The sequence below is a fragment of the Hemicordylus capensis genome, chromosome 1 (assembly GCF_027244095.1).
Source record: "Hemicordylus capensis ecotype Gifberg chromosome 1, rHemCap1.1.pri, whole genome shotgun sequence".
Classification (NCBI taxonomy): Eukaryota; Metazoa; Chordata; class Lepidosauria; order Squamata; family Cordylidae; genus Hemicordylus; species Hemicordylus capensis.
Genome location: NC_069657.1, coordinates 100,245,377 through 100,269,889, shown reverse-complemented (window position 1 = coordinate 100,269,889; position 24,513 = coordinate 100,245,377). Strand labels below are relative to the sequence as shown.

At 42.7% G+C, this 24,513-nt stretch overlaps 1 protein-coding gene across 2 annotated transcripts in view; it reads right to left on the bottom strand.

Annotated features, from left to right (window-relative positions):
• DHCR7 (7-dehydrocholesterol reductase) overlaps positions 1–24,513 on the bottom strand; it is a 37,429-nt gene continuing 12,916 nt past the window's right edge. For both annotated transcript variants that reach the window (XM_053253816.1, XM_053253824.1), the window contains exons 2-8: positions 15,572–15,671; positions 8,597–8,819; positions 6,797–6,884; positions 4,606–4,819; positions 4,104–4,308; positions 2,448–2,579; positions 1–2,065 (exon numbers count right to left, since the gene is read on the bottom strand). In XM_053253816.1, coding sequence (XP_053109791.1) covers positions 1,601–2,065; positions 2,448–2,579; positions 4,104–4,308; positions 4,606–4,819; positions 6,797–6,884; positions 8,597–8,819; positions 15,572–15,671 — 1,427 coding nt within the window. In that variant the 3' untranslated portion in view covers positions 1–1,600. The remainder of the gene's footprint in view (positions 2,066–2,447; positions 2,580–4,103; positions 4,309–4,605; positions 4,820–6,796; positions 6,885–8,596; positions 8,820–15,571; positions 15,672–24,513) is intronic.

Here is a 24,513-nt window from a genome sequence, read left to right as displayed (position 1 = left end):
TAAAAGCAATCTGTTTTATTTTTACAGAATGATTGGGTTAACATTATACAAGCTGGTTAATAATCCCATGAATTGAAATTACACTCCTCCCCTCCCTCTTGCCTTATCATTCCGTTTGCTTTGACTCCACTAAGCAATGTTCAGTGCATTGAATTTGTTTCCATTCAGCACTGCTGTTTCAAAATCAATACAAAACATTCTAGTTTTAGCTAAAACAAAAGCCAGCCATGGAAAGATATTTGCGGGGAGCGGGCAGGGAGAGAAGCTGACATTTAACTTATATTTGTATTTGATGCCCATTAGATCCTAACTAGCTTCCTCCAAGATGAAGTTCCATACTCAAGAGTAAAGACTGCATAAGCAGCTTTTGTTAGATGGCTTCTGATCAACCGGGAGTCTAGACCCCAATGTGGTAAACTATTTGTACTCGATATTTAATGGTCTCTCTCAATATATATTATATAAAACTTGTTAGCTAACACACACAGTACTCTATACAAAGACACATGTTTAAGGCAGCAATCAGCCTGCTACCCCCTTAAGCTAACCTTCAGTTTCTATTTTGCAGTGAACAAGCAAGTCTTCAGCAACAGTGAAAAGTTCAGTTTTCTGCTATATTTCTCTCTCTCTCACACACACACACACACACACACACACACACACACACACACACACACAATTTCTAACTTGAGAATGCCATACCAATGTATTAAGAAAAAAGTACATAGGCACTGCTTTTCTCATTTAAAATATGTTTCACCAAATCCCAATACATGTGGATGGACTTCTGTGTATAAAAATGCAGTGCAGGAAGTATCTAGGATAGAAAACATAAGTCTAAGGACAGTATTCCAACATACAAAAGAATGTTTAACTTCACAGTATTTATTTTCTAGAAAGTGAAAAGTTGTTAATGGCAATTAATCATCCTAGTCACTGTTTGCTTGTAGGATATAGATCTGGTACAGACATTTTGTCCACCCAGCTATCATACAATTTTAAAGCAGAATGGAAGGCAGTTCCCTATCAAGAAAGCATTTAGATTTCCTTTGTAATGAATGTTCCAGAATCTCCAGTTCAGCTAAATTATAAACCCTAACCTAAGTGAAGCTCAAGCATTTATGTGAACCTAAGTGAACCTAAGCATTTATAGCTCAAGAAGATTCCTCTCCAGCCAACAGCAACATAACTGACAGAAACCACCAGGAATTCAAACAGTGAAAGGGACAGAAATGGGTAAAAATGCCAGCTTAACTCTAGCACAGCTTCCACTCCTTTCAATGGAGCTGAAGCAAGAGATGTTCCCAGTGGATTGTGCCCTATAGCAAAATGGTATTATGAATTAGAATATAGCCAACATTTCCTCAATCTGTAATTTGAAACTTGTTTGGGGAAAAATGTCTGCATGAAATAAACACTTTTATAAGATATCCCTAGAAGTTATAGACAACATTTTAGTGGCACAATGATCTTAACAGATTTGGATTACATCCCACCAGATGGTCAAACATTATTGTTGATGACACACATTTTTGAATCTCCAGAAGTTGCTCCAAAACAGAGAGATTGTTTATTATACAGGGGCTTGAAGGGTACCTATTTAAAAAAATCCTGGAAGTAAGCGGTAAGGTACTACATCAGTATATTGTTTCCAGTCCTTGCCATATTTGCCAGAGCATCGGTGTTCGTCCCTGATGCAGCGGTGGACCAGAAGAATGGTCATGTAGATGATGTAGAAATAAGGCAGAATGTGCTCAAAGCCACAGCACAGGCAGTATGCCATAGAACCCATCAGGTCTCCTGTATAATTAAAATGGCGGGCCACTCCCCAGAATCCTGAAGTCAGCAACTTACTGTAGTGCTTGGTTCCGTCAGCTGACATATAGGAGCATTCAATGTATTTAGGCTTCTTCCCCCAGATTTTACAGTTGCCATCAGTGCGACGGAAAAGATCTTTCTGATAATTGGTCATTCTGAATATATAGTAGCCCACCAGACCCAGCAGAAGAATCCCAACTGCATTACCTATGGCGAGCTGAACAGGGTGATAGACCAAGTACAACCCCTGTGGAGAGAAGGGGGAAAGAAACCCTGTGAATTAGTATTATCTTACTTAAATCAGCACCTTTCCATTTTCTTTAGAAGAACAAAGTCTAAAGTTTGAATCTCTTTCTCTGCTAGAGAGGGGATGAAGGTAGAACTTCAGCTCTTATATAAACCATAAATGATTCATGAGACTGAGTAATTCACTTCATTTCATAAGTAGATTTAGACAATTGAGGGCCAACTTAAATATTCATCTGATTTGATAATTTATAAAAGTTAAAGTATACAGTCCACATAACTGAACAAAGTACAGATAGCCACCTTTACTGTAGACCAATGGGGTCATTGCTGCTTCTAGGAATTACTGAATCTCACATTGTGAAAATATAAGAGTAAACTACCTGCAGAGTATAGAGGTAAGGAAGCCAAACACAGTCTCCCCAGCCCAGATACCATCCGAAATGATCATGGCTGATATCAATAGTTTTCAAATACCAAGCTTCATTCCAGAAAAAGTCAACGACATATAAAGCCTGGAAGGAGGAAAGAAAGAAAAAGGTGGAGGAGGAATACAAAACATTGTGAGAGATCACCATGGCTTGCCATAGGTGGCATGTGAATCAATGTCACTCTTCTTGGTAATAGGGCATTATTCTTGGGAATAATTAAATAATTTCAGCTAGATGATAATACCAACCATCCTTCTTTGGATTGCATCCACTCAGCCTTGTCTTAACAGATTTAAGTGAAAGAAACTGAGGGGATCAATGTTTCAATTTTTCCTATGGAAAACATGGCAATATGCATTCAAACATTTCAGAGAATGAAGGTTTTTATACAGTATAGAAAGTATATCTATATATACTTAAGCTGTATGGAAACCCAAAAGCTTATCATATAGCACCTGAAAGCATGTGCGGGGTAGCTAGTAGGCTCCAACCATATGCTGTTTAGAGTAGTATTACCACTACTCATCCTTCCACTTCTGTGAACTGCCAAGCTGTTGTGTGGTAGCAATGTTCGTTGGAGGCTCCCAACATAATCACAGAATCCATGCAGAATACTTTTAAATAGTTTATTGTATGGTTTCTTCATCTGAAGTTATGCACACTCTCCAGGCATAGGTACAGTGAAACCAACAAGAGTTATACTGGATATTTTTTGAAAACAAAAATTGCTTTTGGCATTCACAAGGTCCTGTATTCACCCTGATGAGCTATAAGTCAAGTTCTCTCATTTATATAGAAGAAAGAAAACTGTTCTCAACAATGCATCATACCGTGGTGTAATTAAGGAATAGGGGGCTATGCAGATGAATCGGATCTATGCAATAGGGACCACGCAACAATTCCCACTCCTTTAGGATAATGTCTCAGACAAGACAGGGAGTGGGATGAGAAAGGAGAGAATTCTCCATCTCTTACCTAAACTTAATGGGTCTTTAGCCAACGTGTGTCAACACACACACACACACACACACACACACACACACACACACACACCATTTAAGAAATCACAGTAAAATCATGACTCACTGGATAGGGATATGACCAAACTGGTTCGGTGCCTCAGGATGCAAGTGCCAAACTGGTTTGGGCAGGTGCACCTGAGCCCATCTGGTAGGGAAGGGATCAAAGTATTTTTAAAAGGAGAAACGCAGGTGCTAATCTGCTGCTCTGCTGCCCCACCGCTGATGTGCAAGACTGTGCATGGCACAGGCTGTGCGGCAGGCAGGCCATGAGTGGCAGCCATATGTGTGCCAATGAGCAGGCTGCTGGAAACAAGCAGCCATGTGCCGTCTTTTGCACACCAGCGTGGTCCTGGATGAGTGGTGGGGTGGTAGCAGAGCAGGTAAGTACCTGCATTCCTCCTTTTAAAGGAACCAATTCCTGTACCGCCCACAGATCCCGAACCGGCTCATGCACGTCCCTATCAATGAATTACACAAGTTATAGGCTGCAGTTAGATCACTGTATTCTGATTTAGTTGCAATGATTCATTTGCTTTCATATTCACACAATTTAAGTTCATCAATTTTTTAATGAGTTTGTACTTACCTGTAGGACATTAAGAAGTATCATAGAGTTAGTTACTTGTCCATATAGTTCTTGTTGCTTAGCTGCATAGGAGAGGTTAATAAGAGTCCATGCTACAATGCCAGGGCGACCATTGAAAAACAGTTTGAAATCAAACCACTTTCCTAAACGAGGATTAAATTCAATTCCCATCATAAAGTTGTAGAAGAAGTTACCAGTGAATTTGCTAAAGTGACATATAAGAACACAAAAACAGGAAATATATAAGTTTCAAAACACAGGGGACTTTTTCGACAAAATGAAATTTGATGTAACTAGATGAAAGCAGACTACTAATGGCATTTATTGGTTTTTGATACTTGAGTAACTAATTTCTACAAATCTTAGTAGCATGCAAAAGCTTGGGCAACAGCTATTGTATTATTCTATTCTATTATTATTATTATTATCAGTTTTATTACTGACAGAGTGAATAAAATGTGCTAAAACTATACATATAATCATAGAAACAATGCCAACATACCAGTCTTCTGCATTAGAGGGGAAACAGTAAGCTTTTATCATTACAAATATGGACACTGAATAACCCAGGATATTTGCACACCACAAGAGTGGAATCCAGTTGTCAAAAATGATGGTGGGTGAGAACCAGTGGAAGTGGTAAGCATTTGCAAACCAGAGCACGTGTGTGATAAGCCAGGCTTGAAGACCATTGATCTCATAGTTGAGTACAATGCCTGAAAATTAGAGTTACATAATTTAGTACAGTGATTATGCCAAGTGAGGAAGAGTTAAGAAAGGGAATGTGGTTTCCTTTTTTTGCATTTATGTATTAACTTTCCAAATCTTGTTTTCAGAATTATTAGCCTCCATAGAGAAGAGAAAAATCTGGGGAGGAGGAATGTCCATGATACCACTGAACCCAGTGTTTTTAGTACTTTCTTTGAATGCAAATGCAGACAAGAATTTTTTAGCTCATTTTCCAGCCCCATTCCAATAGCGTAACATGGGCAACTGTGTCCTCCAATCCATGTGAGAACATAACACTGGTTTAGTATTTCCAAGATCTTGTCAAACCATGGTTAGAATTCTAGCTGCTTCCAGCTCCTTACAGTTGCCACATTTGGCAGTACTGTGTGGTAAAGACATTAACTCTTTCCTTATAGTTGGGAATCATGTTTTGTTCAAACCTCCAAGAAGAATTCCAGAGAGCTCAAATTATATACTAAACTACACAAAATCAAAATAATATAATCTTGGGAAAGGTCCTTCAGATGTGGCCATATATTCTCCAACAAAGCAGAAGAGCAGAAATCAACCTTTGATTGCACAAGTCAGGTTCACTAGAGAACAATACCATCTGGCAAGAACCTAAAAGACCAGTTCTCTAACACATGATGAGGAGTGGTTATGAGCCATGATAGCTAAGATATGCAGCAGGGGTTGTCAACCTATAGCATATGTAGCAGAAGTGGCATGTGAAATGATTTTAAGTGGCACAGTGGGAGCCCCAGTGATCCCACTGATTGTCGACCGACAGACCCAGATATCTGCAGGCTGCTCAGAGGAAGAGGAAGAGATAGAGGTGGTGGCAGACCATCCGTGGCTGGATGGGCAGGGCTGGGGAAGCAACAGGTGTGGCAGGTCCCAGGCATGAGGGGTAGGGACTGAGACAGAGTCAAGGAGGTTTATCGAGAGGATGGGACCCAGTGTGGCGGGGGGTCCGCCCTATGGCAAGACCTGCAAGGATTGTAACCAGCTATTTAGGGAAGGCAAAGATCTATAACATTAAAAATGTTGTTGGCATTATTGGCATGTGAAACCTTAAATTACCGTGAAGACATGGCACAGCGCTTCTGAAAGGTTGCCAACCCCATGCTTAGAGACTGTATACTTCTGCTGCTGGAAACATAATTGGAGGCAGGACTGTTGCCTTGATTCTGTGCTGGTGGCTGGCTGCTGTTGAAAACCAGCTGCTAACCTCAGTCTGATCCAGCAGAGTTGTGTGTTCTTGCATTACATTTTATGACTTTGTCACCTTAGTTTAGTTGTCAATACTGATCTGTATTAGACTAGGCTGCTCTTTGCAAATTCACAAATTAGCCATTTCTTTCCACGTGCTCATAAAAGGGTGATCTATTCTTGATAGAAAGAGAATGCTTTCTAAGTGAGTTCTATATGAGCTCAGCTATCTTTGCACAAGGATAGTTGTTTTTACAACTACAAAGGTAGACTTTGTAGCCTACTTTTTGGCACTTCAGATTTCCATCACAAAGTACACTGGGTTCAAAAATCATTTAACTGGAGGTAAGCCACCAGTTATTTTTTAGAGCCAGAGTTTCTGTAGCAAAATGCAATATGCTTAAGTAGGTCTACACAACCTCAGAGGAGATAAGAGCTTTCTGAAGCACAATTAAGCAGATAAGACAGACCAAGAAAGGTAAAGGGTCATATTTCCACTCACACAGCAAGAATCCCTTTAGTAGGATGCTTTGCACATTGCTTCCCCTTCTCCACAAGGATTAATAGCTCTGTCACAAAAGCTACACATGTAAGGCTGTGCATGGTGGCGCAATCGTCTTTTTGGCTGCTTCCATACAGATGAATCAGCTACTGTGCTAAGGAGCCCATGATAAATTCCTTGTTCTTCAAGTCTTAATTCTTAGCAATAGAAGAAAGGTTTGCAAAGCAAGTACAAATAAGAATCACCTTACCAGCAGGTGTGTCAGCACCTTCTTGCACTCCTCCTCGAAAGCAAGGAATCAACTTATGGCAAACGTCAGGAAGCATGAACAAAACTACCTGTAACAAAATTAGTTTATGAGCTTCCAACATACATACTTATGGTAAAAAATAAACTATGGTCCAAATCAAATGATCATGAAACTACTTCTATGTATGGGAGAAGCATAGCTTGGCTGGGGCTAGCGGTTGGGGGGCGGGGGAGAGACAAATGCACATCACAATAAAAAGCTCTGCGAAAAGCCCATATCCCAGAAATAAAGTTTTTGTTTGTTTAAGTGACAAGAATGAGCACGCTACAGTATCAACATGTAGTCCTCAATTGAAGCTGTTGGGATAAGGCAATGGTCCTTATCCTTATTTTTCAAGCAGAGGCCAGGTTGACACACACACACACACACACACACACACACACACACACACACACACACGACCTACAAGTGAGAGCCATTTCCCACTATACTGACCACCCCACAGTACTGCACTATTCTCAGTGCTAGGGGGGCACTTTAAAAGACATGGAGACTTCCCCCTCTCAAGAAATCTGGGGGGGGGGGAACGACATAGAGAAGGGTTCCATTGCCCAGCAGTCTGTGCATGCCTTCCAAGATGTTTCAGGGGCTCAAGATGGCTGTTTCCCTTTAAGGGGCCCCACTGGGACTGGGCAAAGCATAGCACTGTGTACCCAGATAACAGGTGCTGCAAGGGGACAGTGTATTCAGATTTGGCTAAAACTTTGCATAGGTTCAATAAGCAATTAGTCAAGGAGTCACACTTAGGGTTGATGGGAGCTGCCACTGGCTTCCGGACCTTACACTGAAGAACACTGGGATAGGGAATCTATCTACTGGTCTGCTCAGGACAGAGCAGCTTCCATCAGGAAACAAAAAACACCAAGCACTTACTTGGCAACAGTAACACCTAGCCTTTGGGGGACAGGAGATGGTGGTACACGTGGCATCATCATCAGATTTGTCCTGGTCAAAAGCATTGTGCAAAGGAGATTCAGGTGAATACTGGAAACAGGCTTTCCAGATGCTTTTGCCTCTAGTGATAGAGCCTGCTTCCTTCTTCCAGGGGTTAAGACAAGCCACGTAGGACTTGACTACACAAGTTCCCCCATCAATGTGTGAACCAGCTCTTACATGTCTTCAGGAATTATACGTCCAGGGTCAGCCACGCATTATGACCTCTTTATCTAAGGCAAGGTGAAAGTGCACCAATATGAAGCAGGCTTCACTGAAAACTAGCCAGGGAATACATTCCGCAAAGGGTTGCTACATGAGAAGCAACCCCATTGCTTTGCTCAGGATTTTGCTTTTAGATCAGCCCCTGGGTGTCCAAGACTATACAAAACCTTTCCAATCACCCAGGCATGGATAGGAGTATGTAGAAGAAAGAGTGAAGAGTGAAAGGAATGGAGGAGTACCCAGAGTCGATGGTAAGGATTGTTTGGGAGGTATACAGGAAGTCAGGGGTGTCAGTTTATTATTGACACCCTTGACTTCTTGTTTATAAATAAAGTTTATTGTTATTAGTGGCTTTTGAGGAATGGTCTAGAGAGCAATGGTTGGATAGAAGGCTTGACAGAAGGCTATCAGTAGCACTCATGACTGAGAGAGTATTGGGGTTAGAACAATTTACATTTCAAATTTTTAAGGCATAATTGTATCTCTAAAATGTTTTGTAATTAGAAAGCATGGTTTTAATTAACTGCCTGTGACTGCATTACTACATCATGATGGATTTCAAAAGAGAAACCTCAAACACACCTGGAAAATTACCCAAGAGGTATAAATAGTTGCAGCTTTCCAGGTTAGTGGTGGTGTCTTGTTCCATATATCCAAGAGGTCAGCTTTCCCCATAAACAGCTCAGTGGCCGGCATAGTTAGAGAGCAATTGTACTGACTGCATGCCATTATAAAATAATACACAATGAAGGGGGCAAACAGGAGTAGAAATATGACACTTGCCAAAGAAAACCAGTCGACTTTCCTGAAAAACACAAGACACACAGAGAAAATTGCAGACCTTCAACAAGACAGTGCCTTGGCTTTAAGTATCAACTTCTAGATGTTGGAAGTGGGGAGGACCTGCTAATCTGTGGTTTAGTAGACACACTGGCTCACATACTCACTAGTACCATGTATGCAGAAGAACATTTTTCTTGTGTGTGGGGGCGGAAAGAAAGATTTTTACTGGTCTTCACACTCCCCCTGCCCTCCGCCACAGTGCCCCTGTAAGATGTCCCTCAATCCTCAGACATTTTGGAGGGGCATAGAGGAAGTAGAGCAAAGGGGAGAGAGGAAATCAACAAAAATTGTCTTCTACCTTTGTGTGAGCAAAATGTTATTCTCTGAACATGATATTAGTCAATATGTGATCCACTGACAAAAATCGCTCAGGTTCCATTTTTAAACTCCACCTTAGAAAGCTTGAACAGCTGGCTTCTAGAGGCTGCTGCTTTGATTTATGAACAAGCCTCAATACTCAGAAGCATTCTCTGCCCTGATTATGGAGGAAACTGTCAAAAACCTTCATAACTCACAGAGTTGAGGAGGCCTTTCCCTAAGAATGGTAATCTTATCCTCAAAGCTCTCTTGAGCTGCTGTACAACACCCACATGCCTCTGAATCAAGCAGCACAGGATGATTATTAGTTCAGGATATAACTGAAAAAAGAAAAAGAGCCTTTGTTCTCAGTGCATGGTAAATAATTATATCAAGACTGCTTTGTGCAAAACTGTGTATTTCTGGAGCCCTTGGGAGCATAAATAGCATAAACTCAGAGCATTTGGGAGGTAAGAGTGGGTGAAGAGAGGGGGGTAGATGCTGTCAGCTTCCCTGACCTCTCCTGAAGAACAACAGCCATCTCAACCTGCTTGCACATGCCTGACTTGGCTGAGGAGGTTTGTTTTTGCAGTCCCGGACCTTCTAAAGAACAGCTTGGTTACAGGTTGATTGCTTTCCTGTCCCACCTGTGCCTGCCTACTACCCAAGTGCTTGACTTATTCTACCTGTCCCTGAGGACCAGAGATCTCTCATGAGAGGAGATTTCTGGAGCCCTTGGGAGCATACAAAGGAAGAAGGCATGCTGTAGCTGACGGGCCGCCTGCAAGTGGCTGGGGTTTGGTGCCAGGCCTTCAGTGTGGGACTGGGGTCTGGGCAAAGGTTATACTAAAGCGGGGTTGGAAGTCTGGGTTAAAGTTTGTTAGTCCTCTTTTTATTGTGTTATGCCAGGCTTTTTGTTGTCATGTGTTTGGCTTCTCTTAGGCAGGGTGATGTGGGGTGGGTGGGTTTCCAGCAGCTCTGGGGCAGCTATTACCGTTGTGGTGGGGAACAGAAGAATTGGTGTTGGCAGAGCAGCTGGCAATTACAGGAGAAGGGAAACCCGTAATTTAGTAACTGTTTCTACTTCCAGCTGCCCTGTCAGCTCTCTGGCCTTGGGGAGCAGTTCCAACTACCCAAAGAACCTAGTTTTGCTCCTCTGCAATACCAGGTCGGTTCAGAATAAGACCAAAATAATCTATGACTTGATCATGGATGAGGGAGCCGACCTGGCTTGTATAACTAAGACCTGGATGGGGGAGGCTAGTGGCCCAGTTTCGGCCCAGCTTCTCCCACCAGGCTACTCTGTTGTGCAGCAGGTTAGGGGAAGTGGGCAGGGTGATGGTAGAGTGGCTGTGGTCTATAAGAATACCATCTCCTGGGCCAGGGCCCCTGTGAGACAGTTACTTATATTGAAATGCGTATTTATGAGGCTGGAAACAAGGGATAGATTGGGGATTCTGTTGCTGTATCATACACTCTCTGCCCAACTGAGCTGACATTGGAGTCACTCAGACTCTTAGTGCTGGGGGACTTGACTTGTTTGGTGCAGCTCAGGAGTTATAGTGGCCATGACAACTATGGGCATATCCAAACTCGTTTCAGGACCAATTCATGTTGCTGGCCACACACTCGATTTGGTCTTTTGTTCAGATTGTGTGTGGGAGGGGGGTGTTGCGTGGGTAGGGGATCCTGTGGTTTCCCCATTGTCATGGACGGACCACTACCTGGTTAAGGTTTGTTTCACAGCCACAAACCAGCCAAGCAGGGCTGCATTAAAATGGTCTGCCCAAGACGGCTGCTGGACCCAGCAGGATTCTAAAAAGCCTTGGAGGATTTTAATGTTGGTCCTGCCAGTGATTCTGTTGATGCCCTGGTGGGAACCTGAAATAGGGAACTCAGGGCAGTAGACACAAATGCTCTTTAAGCATCCCTTCTGACCTGCTTTAAAAGTGACCCCTTGGTATTCAGAGCAGTTGCGGAGTCTGAAGCAGCAAGGTAGGCGACTGGAACACAAGTGGAGGAGAACTATTGACAGGACACAGAATAGAGCTGACTTGAAGGCTTATGTGGAGGCAGTGCGTGCAGCAAAAACACAATTCTGGTCCGCATGCATTGTTTCTGCAGGTTCTCGTTCAGCAGAGTTGTCCCGGGTTGTGAGGAGTTTGATTCAGGCTCCTTCCTTTTTGAACCAGTCTCCAGAGACTATGTTCTACTGCAATGCTTTTAATGGGTTATTTGTGGACAAAATCTCTTGTATTTGGGGTTAAGTGGACTCCACTGTTTTTGCAGAGTCTATTAAGGTGGTGTCCAACAATCCCTCTTGCAGTATTAGATTGGATCAGTTTCCATCTGTGATGCCCGAGGATGTAGACAAGCTGCTTGGGGTGGTGCAGCCTACCACTTGTTCTCTGGATACTTGCCCAACTTGGCTGCTTCTATCTAGCAGGGAAATTGTTTGCGATGGCCTAGTTAATATCATTAGCTCATTGCTGAGGGATGGTAGGATGCCTCCTTGTTTGAAGGAGGCAATGATTAGACCACTTCTTAAGAAGCCTTCCCTAGATCCTCATTGGTGATTAGTTATAGGCTAACCACCACTCCAATCTCCCCTGGTTGGGCAAGGTGATTGAAAGAGTGGTGGCTAACCAGCTCCAGGCAGTTTTTGGAGGAAACAGATTATCTAGACCCATTTCAAAATGGCTTTAGAGCAGGCTATGGGGTTGCGTTGGCCTTGATCAGCCTGATGGATGACCTTTACCAGGGAATCAACAGAGAGAGTGTGACTCTGTTGGTTCTTTTGGATCTCTTGACAGTGTTCGATACCATCAACCATGGTATCCTTCTGGATCACCTAGGGGAGTTGGAGATAGGAAGTAGGGGTGTGCAATTCGGGATTTCGGGTGATTCGGCTCGGACCTGAACCGAATCACCCCTGTTCTGTTTTGTGCCCGAATCTGGGTCACCCGAATCACCCTTGATTCAGTTCGGATTCGGATTTAACCCGAATCCAAATCGATTTGGGGGGGGTAAAAAGGGGCCCAGGGGCAAAATTTTGGGGTGGGGTGGTAGTGCCCAATGGGTAGAGTCTACCACCCCAATTTCAGTGGGATTGGGCAAAATCCTGATTTTTGGTGAATTTTTAAAGTTTTAGTAACTTTGGGGCAGTTCGGGGGCATAGCATGGGATCTGGGCAAAAGGAGTGGGGTGGGGTGGTAGTGCCTAATGGGTGCAGGCTACCACCCCAATTTCAGGGGGATTGGGCAAAGGGCTGATTTTTGGTAAATTTCTGAAAATTTCATGTCTTTGGGGCAGATTGGGGCATATTGGGGCGGGGTGGTAGTGCCTAATGGGTGGAGGCTACCACCCCAATTTCAGGGGGTTTGGACAAAGGGCTGATTTTTTGAGAATTTTTGAAGTTTTAGTGACTTTGGGGCAGTTTGGGGGCAGAAAGTGGATCTGCCCCAAAAGAGTGGGGTGGGGTGGTAGTGCCTAATGGGTGGAGGCTACCACCCCAATTTCAGGGGGATTGGGCAGAGGGCTGATTTTTTGAGAATTTTTGAAGTTTGGGTGTCTTTGGGGCAGATTGGGGGCAGAAAGTGGATCTGCCCCAAAGGAGTGGGGTGGGCTGGTAGATAGTGCCTAATGGCTGGAGGCTACCACCCATCCCCAATTTAAGAGTGATTGGGCAGAGGGGTGAATTATGGTGAATTTATTTGTATGAGGTTTGTCTTCATAAGGTGAAGTGTGCTAAACTGATTACTTCCTCATATTATTCATAGTAAAGGAAAGTGTGAAAAAGTGAAAGTGGGGTCATGAGAGTTGTTTAATTGAAAAAAATCTCATTTGCTATGATAGAATGAGGATTTACACCTCGCATCCATTCGAATGCATCCATTCCTTGAAGAGAACGATCTCAAAATAGTGGTGCATCCGCTGGTAACCTTCAGGCTTGACTGTTGCAATGAGCTCTACGTGGGGTTGCCTTTGTACGTAGTTTGGAAACTTCAGTTAGTTCAAAATGTGGCAGCTAGACTGGTCTCCAGGGTAACCCAGAGAGACCATATTATGCCTGTTTTAAAACAGTTGCACTTGCTGCCGATATGTTTCAGGGCAAAATACAAAGTGCTGGTTATTACCTTTAAAGCCCTGAACAGCGTGGGTCTTGGCTACCTTAGAGAGTGCCTTCTTCTGTATGATCCTCATCGCATGTTGAGGTTGGAGAGGTCCGTCTCCAGTTACCACCAGTACGTCTGGTGGCAACTTGGGGCTGGGCCTTCTCTGTAGCTGCTCCTGGTCTATGGCATGCACTCTTGGCAGATATCCATAATGTAGTCTCGTCACTGGCCTTCAAGAGAGCCTTAAAAACTTACTTGTTTGAACTGGCCTTCCAAGGTTTTTAAATTGTTTTTAAATATTTTAATTGGTTTTTAAATGGGTCTGAACACACTGAACACACACAATTCAGCGTGTGTGTGCTTAAAATATCAGTGTGTTTTAAATGGTATTTGTTTTTATGCTTTTTAAACTTCTTGTGCACCACCTAGAGCCTTTGGATGGGGCAGTCTAGAAATGTAGTAAATAATAAAAATAAATAAATAAATTGTGCCTTAGTACCTGGAAATTTGTACCATCTTTCTGTAGTACAAAGGGCTGAACATTCTGCTGCTTCGCTGGTCAGGTCATTACTCCTGCCCAGACTGCATGGCCTCCTGGATCCCGATTCCCAGTGAACCCCTTCCTTTTTCCTTTGGGGAGTTTCCCGACACTATGCATGTTATAGTTGTGTGGCATCTCTTTGGAGGTGTGACTTTGGAAAGTCCTTCCCCATCTCCTTATCCTGATACTCCAGTGAGGAGTGTAACAGGAAATCTAGAAAAGGTGGGTGTCTAGTTACTCCAGCTTTAGTTCAGACAACTAAATTCACCTAAACTATATAAAGAATCCATAGCTGCCACCATTTACTGAGTTAGAGCAGTCAAACTCTCAAGTATTATGGAGTCAATATCTAAGTGGGGTACTGAGTTAGTTTCCAGTTTCTGATTGCCTAACTCCCCTAGAAGGTCAGCATCTGTAGTAGCTTGGATAAGAAGACCAAAGCCTTAACATGTATAGGGTCCTATCCTCCCCACAGCATAGCACACTAATGTCACTCACCAAAAGGTTAGCTTGTTAGTAAAATGCAGAGAACATATCAGTTCTTGCAGCCAACCTCCACCTCCCGCCCCCCACAAAACACCAGGAAAAATGTTTCAATTTCTAATATTTGCCCTAGCTGTTAAAACAGGCTGGTAGGTCATATCTGTATAGAAGAGTTAAAGGGCTGCTATAATAAGTAAGTTCTGTAGCAATTCTCATGCTTCCACTTGTGCACGCTCTCAAAGAGAATTTACACAAGTATCTGGAACATGTGTAGAGGGACCTTTCAGATGAACAGCCTGCATATATGATAAAGGGACTTGCTGAGAGGGCATCAGGATGTCTGTGATAGTGTACCTCTGAGATAGGTACACTCTCAGAGCATCCCCTTCCAATTGTGTGGGCCAATAAAGTATTGTCTGAACTGGCCCTAGTTCAACCTTTTTTCCTACAACACTCCAGCATGTGGAGTGAACAGAACAATATTCCATGTGTAGAAAGGCACTTCAGGATCCAACCCATATCCCTAGAACTCCATGAAAACCTTTGAGAGAGAAGAGCGTTTAATAAATGATTTCAGTCAAATACCCTAATCCTGAATGCATCAGGAAATTGTAATGGCATAATACAATATATAAAGCCCCTGCTAACTTAGCAAAGAGCTACCTTTTAATGTGGTGATTTTCTTTTATTTAGCAGGGGAAGAGTAACTGGCCCTATCCACCCCTAGCACAGTACCTCCAGTGACTGTTTCTGGTGTCTGTCTTGTGTTTCTTTTTAGGTTGGGAGCCCTCTGGGGACAGGGATCCATTTTATTTTATTTATTTATTCTTTCTTTCTTTCTCTGTGTAAACCACCCTGAGCCATTTTTTGAAGGGCAGTAAAGAAATTGAATACATACATACATAAAATAATATGCTCTGTTTCCAGATGTTCTGAATGCGAGTAAGTTAGAGAGGGTGACTTTCAGTAGGCTTCCAAAAGACTGTCAACATGATTTGTTTGCTTCCTTAATACTTGGATAACCTATATACAGTACATTAAAAACAACACTACTAGAGTAATGGTAGAGAAGATTTCTTTCCTAGTGTGCTACCTTTTCCCCACTTGACCAACACTCAGCAGAGTCTTAACGTGATCCAAGTGACACATTTGGCCCATGTCCCTTTAAAAAAGTCTGGAGATCTAGCTGGCTTGGGTCTGACACCTTGTCGTGTTTCAGCCCTGCAAGCAAGCATTTTATACAGTAGCTAAAGTTGCCACATGGCAGGCTTCTCTTACCAGGCTCTACCCCATTGTGCTGGAGAACTTCCAGTTCCATTCATGGCATATTTATTTCTTCCTTCAGAAGATTTTGTTTCCGTGTGAGCCGCCATTGGAGCTACAGGAAAAGAAATCACCACAAGTTTAAGTTTTCTGTTCTGTTATACAAAAAACAAATAGGCAAAATACTGTGCCAATTCCCTCCCTCCACTTCTGCAACTTGCATTCATTTACTCATTTGGCATAATTTATTCTATTTCTGCAAACTATGAGGATAAAAAAACCCTCTATGGTTCACTGACATTTCAACCCCTGGCCTTGGAATAAATTCTGCATAGTCCTTTCTCTGGCTTCTGTAATATTTCTGAGTATTGTCATAGCTATAAAGGTTAGAAACATGCCTCTTACAAAGAAAGAAAACAGATTTTTCAGATGGTTTTGTCCCAAATCAAAGTTTTCTGCATACATGTTTGCTTACAAACTCACTCTTGGCTCACTTACAGACTCACTCACTTGGCCAGCATGGTATAGTGGTTAGAGTGCTGGACTAGGACCGGGGAGACCCGAGTTCAAATCCCCATTCAGCCATGAAACTAGCTGGGTGACTCTAGGCCAGTCACTTCTCTCTCAGCCTAACCTACATCACAGAGTTGTTGTGAAAGAGAAACTCAAGTATGTAGTACACCACTCTGGGCTCCTTGGAGGAAGAGCGGAATATAAATGTAATAATAATAATATTAATAAGATGTAATTATTATTATTAATATGTAAAAATATTATGGGACTTCCGACTACAAACAGACAAACATCTGCCACACAATACACCAGATATAACTGTAGTCGAGAAGAAAGAAAAACAAGTGAAAATAATCGACATAGCAATACCAGGGGATACCAGAATAGAAGAAAAAGAAATAGAAAAAATCACCAAATACAAAGATCTACGAATTGAAATTGAAAGGCTGTGGCAGAAGAAGACCAAAATAATCCCAGTAGTAATTGGCGCCCTGGGTGCAGTTCCAAAAGACCTTGAAGAGCACCTCAACACCATAGGGGCCACAGAAATCACCATCAGCCAATTACAAAAAGCAGCTTTACTGGGAACAGCCTATATTCTGCGACGATATCTATAACAACAGCAACAACACTGACAATAAAATTCTGGCATCCCAGGTCCTTGGGAAGGACTCGATGTCTGGATAAAACAAACCAGTCAATAACACCTGTCTGACTGTGTAAATAAATAAATAAATAAATAAATAATAGGGCAGATGCTCTGTTAGGATTTATTCTGCCTTTGCAACAAGCATTGATGCAATTTTAAAGATACTAGGGAAATATTACTATTTTGGATAAGAGCTTTTTTTAAGCAAGCAGGAACACTCTTCCAGTGGGCACTACCGTCTGAAGTGTATGAATTCCACATTCAAGACACAACACAAAATTCTAGCTGATAAGTTTGTATCTACCTTTCATGAGCTTCAAAAGGGGAGAACTTTCTATGAAGGTGAACTTTCTATGAAGCAGAGATTGTGTCTGAAATCTTTTTAAGCGTAATATTAGGACTGTTGCTTCTTCTTCTTTTTTAATGGGAGCATATTGGAGGACATTCACTATGTGTCCTCAGACTCTTTCATTAGAAATAACAATTTAGTTGGCAATCCCTTCTGCTGGACCAACTTTTGCTAACAAAGGGGCATTCAAGCTCTTGGGGTACTCTTCACCAAACAGAATAGGAAAGAAACCAGGTTTATTTAGATAACAAGGTTGCTTCAACAGACACGTCAAACAATCAAATTGCATCACCTTTCTTATTCCAACAGAGAACAGGGGAGTGACAGGAGAGTTTACTATGAGTATCTGTTTGCCAAGCACAACATGATATAATAATAATTTCATAATATGCTTCAGTGGCATAACTGTAATTGCACTGCTGTACATCTTGAACACACTGCTGCCTAGGCATGTGAATTCAGTCAGAACTGAAATCAAACCACAGGTCTGCGAAGTGGTTCAGCCGATCTGACTGGCTGGGCCAGTCAGTTCAACAAACCAACTCAAACTGGGTTGGCGGTTCAAGTGGCCCGGGTGACTGGTGAGGGTGGTACTGGGTGTGGTGGGGAGCAACTTTTAAATTATATGAAAAGGACCTTACCAGCAGTAGTGCTGGTAGGGTGGCAAGAAGGACCTTACCAGCGTAGAGGAAGTCCTTACTGGCTAGATAAGGATGAACCTTCTCTGTATGCATAGAGGCCAGCTGAGTGTTGCTGCTCCAGGCAGTTTCCAGGACCACCAGTAAGGACCTTATCTTTTAATTAGTTGCCTCTTGTTGCCCTCTGGTGCTGCCCTCACCAGTCCTCAAACCAGTTTGTTTCAAACTGGGTTCAGCTCAATCTTGGACTGGCTCCCTTTCCTGGAGGATGTGGTTCGCAGCAGACCAGTTCAAGCACTGCTAAAAGCGGCAGTGAGAGGCAACTTTGGAATTAAATAAGAAGGCCCTTACTGATGGTCCTGGAAGCTGCCTGGAGCAGCAGCACTCACCTGTTGCCATCAACCCCACTGGTCTAGAGATGTAAAATTTCTGGAAATGTTGAAGTCATTTAAAAAAACCCACCACCATTTTCCCTCTCCCCCCACCACCAGAAAAAAATTGAAGTTTGGCCGGGGGGGGGAGAGACGGAAATATATGCAATGTCCCCCGCTCCCGGGCGCCCTTTATGGGTCTAAAGACACATAGTTTCTTTATGAGCATTTATTATGTATAACCTGCTTTGCTCCTAACATTGACAATATTCAAGATATTGACAATGTTTAGAAGTACTGTATCACGATCAGCAATTTCTTCTTCCGATACTTCATTTTTATCATCTTAATGACACTTACTTGTCTATATTGAGACAAGCCTCCCTATCTTTTCACATGTTTCTTTATTTCTTGATCTGGTATATTTCCAAACATAGATCAGTTTCTTTCACATTCTGTAAAAGATGGAGGAATCAGAAGCAAGGAAGGAATCACTACTTTAGAAAGGCGCCTCTTTGCTCAGTTAGCAGACAGACCCCTGTTCCCACAGCTCATCTGAAGAAGCCTTACATGGGGTGGGCACCGAGTACCTATTGCAAGAGGTTTCAACATCTCAGGCAGAAATCTCTCTTTTGCTGGTACCCATGAGCACTGTATGCAGCAAGGATATTGGGTCAGGATCCACTGCCTGTTCTAGGCCATAATAATGTCCCCAGTCAGTATCAGAGTTCTGCTTCAGTTTCATGTATGATTTATTACATCAGGCAAAAGTAGCCCTTCAAATCTTCCAACTCTCATGAAGGACATCTCAAGCATGAAGTGGGCCCTGGGACAAAAAATAAATAAAAAATGAAGATGGGGCCCACTCTTCTTCCTTCTTCAGACAGGCACGAGGGAGAGGGCAAAGAGCAAGCTGTCACTCAGCTGGCAGGCTGCTTTCCCTCAGGGGTACAAGGACATTTGTGCTTGTCCACCTGTTCAACTACAGCTATGGCCCTGGGGCTCTCTCTTGAGATATGTTAGCATCTGGCCTGGCGACTACCATATAGTGGCTTCCAACTATCTCAAGAGGTTGTACAGTGATGACTTTGCTGGAAGTAACTGAAATCTGCCTATATATGAAACATATGTTGTACTTGTGTTATTGCTCATCATAGAAAAGGTTTTGCACAAGATTGTGCTAGATATAATTAAAGGAAAGATTGTGCCATCGAGTCGGTGTCAACTCCTAGTGATCACATTCCATGTGATTTTCTTGGTAGAATACATGGAGTGGTTTACCAGTGCCTCCACCCACGCAGTATGAGATGATGCCTTTCAGCACCTCCCTATATCGCTGCTGCCCAATATAGGTGCCTACAAATGTATTTACTAGGCACAGTCTGGGACTCTTGCACTCTAGGCAAGCTGCTTCCCCGCTGCACCACCGCAGCTGATCTAGATATACACATGTGGACAAATGTGTTGGTACCCCTCCACGACAAAAGAAGAACTCACAATTGTCTCTGAAATAATTTGAAACTGACAAAAGTAATTGGCACCCATCATTGTTTATTACACATTTAACAAAAATCAGACTTTGCTTTAGAGTTTTGATGCAACAGAATATTTTAAATAACACCACAAATGAAAATGGCATGAACAAAAATGATGGGACCCTTATCCTAATATTTTGTTGCACAACCTTTATAGGCAATCACTGCAAACAAGCAATTCCTGTCGCTCTCAATAAGACTTCTGCACCTGTCAACGGGTAGTTTGGCCTACTCTTCCTGAGCAAACTGCTTCAGCTGTGTCAGGTTTGAAAGGCACCTTCTCCAGACTGCATGTTTCAGTTCTTTCCATAGATGTTCAATAGGATTCAAATCAGGGCTCATAGAAGGCCAATCTTTTGTTCTTAGCCATTCTTGGGTGCTTTTAGCTGTGTGTTTTCGGTCATTATCTTGTTGGAGGATCCATGACCTGCGACTGAGACAGAGCTTTCTGACACTGGGCAGTATGTTTCGCTCCAGAATGTCTTGATATAGTCTTGAGATTTCATTGTTCCCTGCACGGACTCAAGGCACCCCGTGCCAGACGCAGCAAAGCAGCCCCAAAACATAACCAAGCCGCCTCCATTTTTCACAGTATGTATGGTGTTCTTTTCTTTGAAAGCTTCATTTTTTTTCGTCTGTGGACATAGAGCTGATGTGACTTGCCAAAAAGCTCTAGTTTTGTCTCATCTGTCCAAAGGACATTCTCCCAGAAGCATTGTGGCTTGTCAATATGCACTTTAACAAATTCCAGTCTGGCTTTTTTATGTTTTTCTTTCAACAGTGGAGTCCTCCTGGGTCTTCTTCCGTTGAGCCCACTGTCACTCAAAAAAGCGACGGATGGTGCAATCAGACACTGATGGACCTTGACCTTGGAGTTCAGCTTGTATCTCTTTGGAAGTTGTCCTTGGCTTTTTGTCTATCATTCTCACTATCCTTCTGCTCATTCTGGGGTCAATTTTCCTCTTGCAGCTGCATCCAGGGAGGCTGGCTACAGTCCCATGGACCTTGAACTTCTTAATAATATTTGCAACTGTTGTCACAGAATATCAAACTGCTTGGAGATGGTCTTATAGCCTTTGCCTTTAACATGCTTGTCTATAATTTCCTTTCTGATCTCCTCGGACAACTCTCTCTTTTGATTTCTCTGGTCCATGTTCATTGTGAGACACACGATGATACCAAATAGCAGAGTGACTACTTTTCTCCATTTAAATAGGCTGAATGACTGATTGCATGATTGGAGACATGTGTGATACTAATTAAAGAAAACAGCTAATCTGAAAAATCACTCAAATCCAATTATTCATGATCTTTTCTAGGGGTACCATCAAATGTGTCCAGGCCACTTTAGAATATCTTTGTAGAATAAGCAATACTTTATCACTTTTCACACTTGCTTTGCTTTACTCGATGACATATCAAAGGCATATAGGTATACATGGGACAATTGCTTTTCATTTAATCGCTTTTCAGGAGGCACAAAACACTATTTCAATGAGCTGTAAGGGTACCAACAAGTTTGTTCACGTAATTCAATCACATGAAATAAAATTAAAAACCACATCTGTAAGTCATACATATCTATCATGTATAAACTCCAGTGATCATCAGTCAAGTTGGCACTGATATGCTACACAGGCTACTAGTACTGACAAGGGAGACAGCAGCAAATATGGCAACATTCTTATCTGCCCTCCAAAACCAAAACACCCTCAGACACAGCAGAAACCAGTCTTTAGACAAACTATATAATGGAAAAAAGATACTCTCCGGGGGAATGTATACCGTTGGATTTTCTGCCATGCAATATTTTTGTAGATTTGTAAAAGATGATTTTCGGGTATGGAGTGAGGAATGTAAAATTGGCCACCATGTGAAGGATATACTGAATTCAGGAAATCTTTTTGAAAGATAGTGTTTAGACAGCAGGAGAGTATTTGTAGACACTTTTAACTCTTATTTTCCTTGACTGAAGCAAAACATCCATCTAAGAATTAAAGAATTCACTAAAATTACTAATGCCTCCACCTTTATTGTTTAAAAAATATCTCAAAAATGCCTAAGGAAAATATGCTTAACAACAGTATTATAAAAGGCTACACAAAAGATTCATAAAAGGTATGTGAAAAATAGAAAAACTCTTAGCTTTTCAAAGGGATACATTATACCAAGTTCACCCTCGTCTCTCATATGTTTTCTTAGCCTCTGAAATACAGTAAAGTCTTTAAGCAACATAAACCAAGTTCTAACTGCTCCAAAGAATGATTCAGTTACCATGTTTACTTGAATAATTTCTCCGAGGTCATTGGGGTGCATACATTTCCTTCAGAGGTTCCACATACATAACTATCTGCTGCCAAACCTTTCAACAGCAAGGTTATCCAACCACGACTTTCAACTGCTATCAGAAATATCTCCCATGTCAACAGAGAACACAAGTCCCAAGGCTTCAACCTGGCTGCTGACTGAGCAAATACTGTATTTACCTGAATCCAAGACTAGGCTTTTTCCAGGTTCTTTGAAGTCAGAATCCTCTTCCTTTTGGGTAAGAAAAGGTATAACTTGTATTAACCTGTGTGGGTTTTTTGGGGTTTTTTTAAAGGGCCTCATCTTAAATTCAGAGTCTCCTTATATCTGGGTATATGCTACAATTTTCCCACAGCAGAAAGCTGCCTTGGGGAAGGATATGTGGATCTTCCCAATAAGTCTGTATTATCACCGTTATTTGGATTAAGATAAACTCAGTGTATACATCGAGTTCAAAAAGAAGGGCAAATACAGAGCCATTTTTAATTGCATTGCCACATCAAAGTGAGGGCCTGAGATTTTTGACAGAAAATAAAATGTGACTTTTCAAAGAAAAGATGTGAACAAATAGTTTTTTCCTATAGTATTGTTTACAAGAGAGAGGAAGAGAGGGGGGAAAGAGCATTTCTGACGTTTTCATTTCCCGTTCTTTTTCCCAAGTTGCCCTTTCTGGAGAATGGCAACTAAAAACATTCTCAGCTGTATTTGCATAGAGAGTCTTCTTCCCTCTTCTCCTCTTTTGACCAGACAAAAAGATAAACAGGGTTGCACCCCAGGCAAGCCTAGACATTACGAATCTAACTATGGATTGCCCAGCAAGGAATGTGCTTGTGGCTGCTAATTCTGAATATATTAGAAATAGAAAAAGATAGCAAATGTTAGTCAGTTTTGCAGTAAGATACTTAAGCTTTTAAAGAGCAAACCTTGACTGAAAGCAAAGAGATAGGTCCTGTTCAGACATAACACCAACCCAGAGGCAAATATGCCAGAGTTATTGTCTGAATGCATGGAGCTGCAGTTTTGTCACCCAACCACCTTCTGGTTTCACTTCCAAACCTGAATTTTAACCCTCGGTTTTGAGTGAGGTTCGCTGCTGAAACCTGAGGTTAGAAGGCACCACTGTGTCATCTGGACATTCTGCTGCCCCTATAACCTGGGTTTTGTGTGCAAGCTCCTCCCACAACCACAGAGAGGTCAGCTCAGAGCAGCCCAGAAATGCATCAGTTCTAGTGCAGGTGCGTTTCTTACTGGCCGCTGAGCTGATGCTCCACCCTCTGCTGTCTCCATACTCCTCCTGCCACAGCTTGGCAACTGGGATGCAGCATCCCTAGAGTTCATGCATTTAAAGGGACAGAACCACATTGGAGCAAACCCGCTTTCCCCACCGAGCAAAAAAAAAAGAAAAAGAAAAAAAAGGGATGGGAGCACAAGACAAAGACAGCAGGAGGGGTCTCCAACAATTTATCACAGCAGTGCTTTGTGCACAAACACATTAAAGCCTAGTAACACAAATAACGGAACACATTTCTGACCACGCAGATTTCAATATTTTCCTCCCCTTCCCAATGCCCCACCTGTATATTCCATGTCACTTGTTTTGAATGCATATGGTTGATGCCCTCATCCCTCCTGCACACTGCTGGCTTTGCATGCATGAAGTAGATGCCCCCATCCCTCCACCTTTCCCCTCATATGGAGAGACCAGGACAGTGCCCCATGCCCTGCTTCTCTGACTTCTTCTTGGAAAATCACCACCAGTCATGCTGTCTCAGCGTTCCACAATGGCTTCACTACCCATGATTGGCACTGGCACTGCCATGCAGAGCAGACTAGGGATGGAAGCACGGAGGTTTGTGCAAAGTTGTGGACGGAGACATAGATTTGGGTGTTGGTTTGTGGACCTCTGCCATGTCCAGTCACAATTGCAGTAGCAGTTCAAGAACGAGACCACCTTCAACTAGATTTCTAGGCAAGTGGTGCAGAGGGGCTTCCAACATGATGGGGAACAGTGCAAGGAAAGACTGCAGTTCCTGAAATAGAAATTCAAGGAGGTGATCAGCCACAACAAAATGTCAGGAGTGGAGCCAAGGACCATACCACACTATGACTAGCTGGCATCGTCCTCCTGGATCGGAGGAACATAACATAGGAAGCTGCCATATACTGAGTCAGACCATAGGTCCCTCTAGCTCAGTATTGTCTACACAGACTGGCATCGGCTTCTCCAAAGTTGCAGGCAGGAATCTCTCTCAGCCCTATCTTGGAGATGCCAGGGAGGGAACCTGGAGCCTTCTGCTTTTCCCAGAGCAGCTCCATCCCCTAAGGGGAATATCTTACAGTGTTCACACATCAAGTTTCCCATTCATATGCAACCAGGGCAGACCCTGCTTAGCTAAGGGGACAAATCATCCTTGCTACCACAAGACCAGCTCTCCTTTCATCCCAGACCACAGCTTGGAGTGGACACTCCCTCCCACAGAAGAGGCAAAGGGCAAGCCAGATGGCACTGCCCACCAGCATGCCAGGGAGAAGCAGGTTCCTTCCACAGGGAGCTAGGTCAACCACTAGCTCACTTGCCCGTCCAGGTAGTTCTAC